Consider the following 4,158-nt stretch of genomic DNA (forward strand, 5'->3'; position numbering starts at 1 on the left):
AAATAAATAAATAAATAAATAAATAAATAAAATATACACAGTACTTTACCACTTAAACATGTAATTTCATCAAATCCTCACATCTGTCCAGGATAGGAGGAAGGCTGCAGTTTATGAGACTGGTTGAAGAGGAAACTGAATCCAGGTTGGGAGAAAAAGGGACTTGTTAAAGTTCACACGTTGGGTGTGGCCAGGAGTGGAATTGTGGATGACTGCTAGTCCTTGACGAGGCTGGTGAGTGATGGAGCTTAATGGGGGTTGGAATTGATGGATTGCCAGTTTACAAGAAGGCATGAGCTCTGAAGGGGAGGCTGAGTCAGAGGTTACTGTAACAGAAGCATCAGCATAGGACTGGGAGAGATGACGAAATTAACCACTAAGGTATTAGGGCAGCTGACTTCCCCAAAAGCAGTGCCCTGAGGCTGACTAGTCAGTCACTCAGACCAACGCAAACTGGACAGGCAATCTTAAGAAACCAGTGAGTCCGCGGTGGGTCTGCAGAGTCTGGCTTCTCCACTGGACTGTGAGGTCTGTGGGGGCAGGGACCATGTTCTAGATTTAGCCCCAGCTTCTAGCAGAGCCTGGAATATAGCAGGGACTCCATGATTTCTATAGAAGTCATACATAATTCAGTGTATGCGCCCAAACAAACTGAAGGTGAGAAGGAACAGACGGAAGGGTAGTAATAACACCCAGCGATCTTGGGGTAGAAGTAGACGGATTTTCCTGGGACGCGGCAGGACAAACAGTCCTAGTACTAAAGCCGGTTGCTGCCAGCTATTTTTCCGCAGGGGTTGGCAAACCGATCCTGGCTAGGAACGAAGGGGCGGTGTTAAATAGGGCTTTTGGGGAGGCCTGGAGAGGCCGAAAGGCGGAGGCTCAAGGAGGGGCCAATAGAGTAGGCAAATTTCCAACCTCAACGTTGTGATTGAAGTGTGTAACGTCACATCCGGTGTGGTGGGCGGGAGCGGGAAACAAAAGGAAGCCAAGGCGCACGCGCCGGTGCTGCTCGGGTTCTGGCGGGTTCTTCCGCTCAGGCCGAGAGAAGTGCTTCCGGGTCGCCGCCGGCTACCGCCTCCCGGCGCGGTAAGTACAGAAGGCAGGCTGCGGCCGCTGTCTCCCTGCCGCTTCTCTTCGCCCTCCCCCAGAGAAAATCCGTGGCCCTGCCGCGGCTCCTCAGGTCCTTCAGTTCAGACTCCTTTTAACAGTAAAGAGCTCCCGCTCATTGGCGCTTCCTCGAGGCCAAGCCCCACCCCGTCGCCCAAGATCCGTCACTCATTGGTGTCATTTTCTGTCACCCAGCATTTCTTCCAGTTAATTGGCCCTACTCAGGCCCCGTTCCTTTCGCTATTGGTAACCCTATAAGGGCAAATGCCTTTTCGAATCCCGCCCCTGCATTCTTCGTGTTGATCCACCCCGCATCATTATCATAATAAGCGAAGAATGGGCGGTGGCTTGGTGGCAAGGGGTGGCCTTTCCGCGCCTCGGCCTAAGTGGCCTCTTCTGCGTAGGGGACGTGAGCTTGGGTGCTCTTGTGCTAATGTCATGGGACGGGAAGCCGAGATTCACGGAAGGGCAGCGGCTGGCCCAGTATCGGTCAAATGAGTTTAGGGTAAAAGCAGAACTAGACGTAGGTGCTTTTCTCCTGCTCATCTCCTCTAGTGCCTGGCCTTGATTTCTTCCCTGTGGGAATTCAGTGCCCCAACTCATGATCTGTAGCCCGTCGTTGCCTGTCGCAGGGCCTCAATTTTTCTGTGAGGTGAAAGACTTTAATTCAGATTCTCTGGGACCTTTTGGTCAGCCCCCTCAGCTGCTTAATCCTTGCCGAATTTACTTATTCTCTCACATGATAGTTCATTCAGCCTTCCATTTACTTATCCATTTACTCATGCCTTTCTGAACCATACTGCACGTGGAACCCCTCACCACCACCCCAGTTTAGCTCTCGTTCAGGAGAGAGGTGATTAGAGTCCTAAATTTCTGACACGGGGTAAGTATGTTAGGGATCATCATAGAGGGGCAAGAAGTAGGTTTTACTGTTTGGAGGAGGTAAAGATAGTGTCAGTGGAGCCTTGTTCTAATTTTGTAGTGTTGGTCTGCATTCATAGATCTACATTTGGGTTCCATTCTCTTCCCCGCCTTGACCAGTTTAAACACTTTACTTCTCCATAAAGGGAATTAATTATCAGAATAACTATGAGAGTGTAGTATAATTATTATTCCCCATTTTACAGATGAGGAAACTGAGGCTCAGAGAGGTTAAGTGACTTGGCCAAGGTCAAAACAGCTAGTAAGTGGTGGAACAGGATCAAACCCAGGTCTATCTAATTCCCACCAAGAAAAGCTATTTCCCTCCTACCTATCTTCTCCACCTCACCCCCAGATTAAACTGTAACCAAATAAAACCCCAACCAAAGACACCTGGTAGCTGGATTTCACCTGGCCCTTTACCTCAGTCTAGGAGCCATGTCCACCTTGTTTCCCTCACTTTTCCCCCGTGTGACGGAGACATTGTGGTTTAACCTGGATCGACCCTGTGTGGAGGAGACAGAGCTACAGCAGCAAGAACAACAGCATCAGGCCTGGGTGAGTAAGGACCTAACAGTGGCGGAGCCTTAGTCAGGTAATAGCTTTTTGCCCTGAGTTGGGAATACTCAAGCTGGGCGGAAGGAGGGCTAGCTTGACATCTTTGTAGGACTCCGATTTACTGTGGGCCCATTAGACTTCTGGGCCAGACTGGAGCCCAGGCTCTTTTCCCTAAAGCATAGGACATAATTTTGACTTTATTGAGGACCTCGTAGATGGGATATTCTAAAATGATAGTTTCTCACTTCATTCTCACTATAACCTTATGAGGAAACCACAGCCCAGAGAATGTATGTAGTTGGATCAAGTTTATAAGTAAGTGACAGATGACAAGAGACCGAGGGATAGATTTCTTTCTGGAAACTGGAAGGAAGCTTCTTCACACTTGAGGGGTCATCTTAGGGGCATAGTGGGCTAGTCCCATGTTCCTGACCTCTCCTGCTCAGGCCCTGACCCTGCTCTTCTCCCATTTTGGCCACAGCTCCAGAGCATTGCAGAGAAAGACAACAACTTGGTACCTATTGGCAAGCCGGCCTCAGAGGTGAGTGGTTCCAGCAGGTAGGGCTTGTGTGGGGCCCAGGTGGGCTAAGGCTCTGCTCTACTTCTGAAGGTCCTGCCTCTGACCCGTGAGCAGTTGTGGTCCTCAGCTCTGGGTGGAGGCTCTAAAGGGGAGGTAGAATATATAGCCATTGGACCCAGCACTAAGGTCCTGCAGAACATGCATCTTCTTGCTAGACTCAAAGGGGTGGGGCATGGTTGGGGAATGGAGAGTCATTCGTTGTTCCCAGAGACTGGCTTCAAGTGGAGCAGTACTTGAACTGGTCCAGGAAGCCCTATAGAGCCTATAGGCTCTCCCCTGCCTCACCAGCACTATGATGACGAGGAAGAGGAGGATGAAGATGATGACGAAGATAGTGAAGAGGACTCAGAGGATGATGAGGACATGCAGGACATGGATGAGATGAATGACTACAATGAGTCACCTGATGATGGAGAGGTCAATGAGGTAGGCAGGGGTGTGGGGAAGGGCCCCTGCCCCTGACTTAACTGGTGCCCAAGGGTACAGAGATTGTGGTTCCAGATGGGCTGGTTCTGGTACTGGGGCAGGCCGGGTGGCTGAGGCCCCTTCCCACCCACACCAGCCTTCTCTCCAGGTGGACATGGAAGGCAACGAACAGGATCAGGACCAGTGGATGATCTAGGTAGACAAGGCAAGGTGGCCTCAGGGAAATCCAGGCCAGCCCAACTTACCCTGCATTCCCTGCAGAACCAGCTGATTTCCCCAGTGCTGAAAGCTTACCCTTGGGTATCTCTTCAGCTGCTGCCAGGAACTGGTCTCCTTGGCCCCTCCCAGGCCATCAGTTTGCCCTGGATTCCCCAGGGCCTGAGCCCAACCCACCTTTCTGCCTAGTACTTCACCCTTTGGTTGCCAGGTATAGTCTCTTTCTAACTCCCTTTAATAAAGACACAGGACTGATTCCCCCTGACCCCCGTGTCTATTCCCTATTTGTTGGTGGGGCCCGGAGGAATCCAGCACTTTCTCTTGAACTTCAGGGAGAGGGCACACAGGGC

At 50.9% G+C, this 4,158-nt stretch overlaps 1 protein-coding gene across 2 annotated transcripts; it reads left to right on the forward strand.

Annotated features, from left to right (window-relative positions):
• Positions 1-1,382: 1,382 nt before the first annotated feature.
• Positions 1,383-4,073, forward strand: ANAPC15 (anaphase promoting complex subunit 15). Of its 2 annotated transcripts, none has more exons than XM_032359567.1 (5): positions 1,383-1,759; positions 2,457-2,586; positions 3,068-3,127; positions 3,455-3,592; positions 3,729-4,073. In XM_032359567.1, exons 2-5 carry the CDS (start codon positions 2,467-2,469, stop codon positions 3,786-3,788), a joined length of 378 nt encoding a protein of 125 aa, XP_032215458.1. In that variant the 5' UTR covers positions 1,383-1,759; positions 2,457-2,466; the 3' UTR covers positions 3,789-4,073. The 2 variants fall into 2 exon arrangements, with proteins under 2 accessions (XP_032215458.1, XP_032215459.1); XM_032359568.1 differs by having other exon boundaries at positions 1,424-1,759; positions 3,741-4,073.
• Positions 4,074-4,158: the final 85 nt, after the last annotated feature.

This window comes from Mustela erminea, chromosome 9, assembly GCF_009829155.1.
Source record: "Mustela erminea isolate mMusErm1 chromosome 9, mMusErm1.Pri, whole genome shotgun sequence".
NCBI lineage: Eukaryota > Metazoa > Chordata > Mammalia > Carnivora > Mustelidae > Mustela > Mustela erminea.